At 26.2% G+C, this 1,060-nt stretch overlaps 1 protein-coding gene across 1 annotated transcript in view; it reads right to left on the reverse strand.

The window, feature by feature from the left end:
* LOC108684674 (NTF2-related export protein) overlaps positions 1–490 on the reverse strand; it is a 1,646-nt gene extending 1,156 nt beyond the window's left edge. Inside the window, exon 1 of the mRNA XM_018189118.1 lies at positions 320–490. Coding sequence (XP_018044607.1) covers positions 320–328 — 9 coding nt within the window. The 5' untranslated portion in view covers positions 329–490. The remainder of the gene's footprint in view (positions 1–319) is intronic.
* Positions 491–1,060: the final 570 nt, after the last annotated feature.

A 1,060-nucleotide genomic window follows, 5' to 3' on the forward strand; every position in this document is an offset into this window, starting at 1 on the left:
ATAATATTAATCTTTATTTAATTATAAATTGTCAAAGAGAACAATGAAAATTGAGATATAATGTTGAGGTATTAAAAGCGCGCAATTACATTAAAAAAGTAGAAAGAATCAGAGTCAACTATACATTTTTATGAATTAGAAAGACATAATTATCAGCATATAAGACATATAGATTTAAATATAATCAACAAATAAATTGCATTATTTTGCAAAAACAGATGCTTTAGTAGAATAATTTCATTTAACAATGCACAAATTATTTTTAAAATTATATCATATATGAACATATTGATCGTAGTTTGTATATATGCTGTAATACCTGCTCCATTTTGATTATTACATATGTTCAAAATCATGTAAACTTTTATATTTTTAATCTAATAATTCTTGCATCAAACGCATAAAATGCATAGGATGCAGAAACTTGACAACACTTGACAATAGGACGATATGGGACAATAGAGGACAACTCCTAACCTTTTTTTTCCGACGAAATCTTCTGTATATACACTACCGCCATTATATCCATTTTATAAAAATGTGCATTACGTAGTACACCCATTTTGCGACTTTGTCGATAAAATCATAGTGCCGAAAATGGATACAGTGCGCGTCCATACTACGGCCACATATTCTCAATGGATAACTTGGATAATTTAACTAGGTTGTAGTCTGTTCTATAGAAATATTTTCTTACAAGAAATCAAAAAAAATTAAACAAAATTTATTCTGGAATACTTGAACTTATGATCTTGAAATATTTAATACTTAGTAATTTTTTATAGGTATTTGCGTACTCAGGATTTCAGTCAGAAAGTAGAAAGATAAAAATTTTCTTCATACAATTTATTATTATCATGTACAATGTATTATAATAATTTATCGGTCCCGACTGTATATATGAACTGTTCATAATGAATAATTGATTCGCATCGTTTAAGATTTAATGATCGATCATGAATGAAATCAAATACATTACATTCAGGTATGAATATTCGCGCGACAGATCATATAAAACTCGATATATATATATATATATATATATATATATATATATATA

This window comes from Atta colombica, unplaced genomic scaffold (assembly GCF_001594045.1).
Source record: "Atta colombica isolate Treedump-2 unplaced genomic scaffold, Acol1.0 scaffold137, whole genome shotgun sequence".
NCBI lineage: Eukaryota > Metazoa > Arthropoda > Insecta > Hymenoptera > Formicidae > Atta > Atta colombica.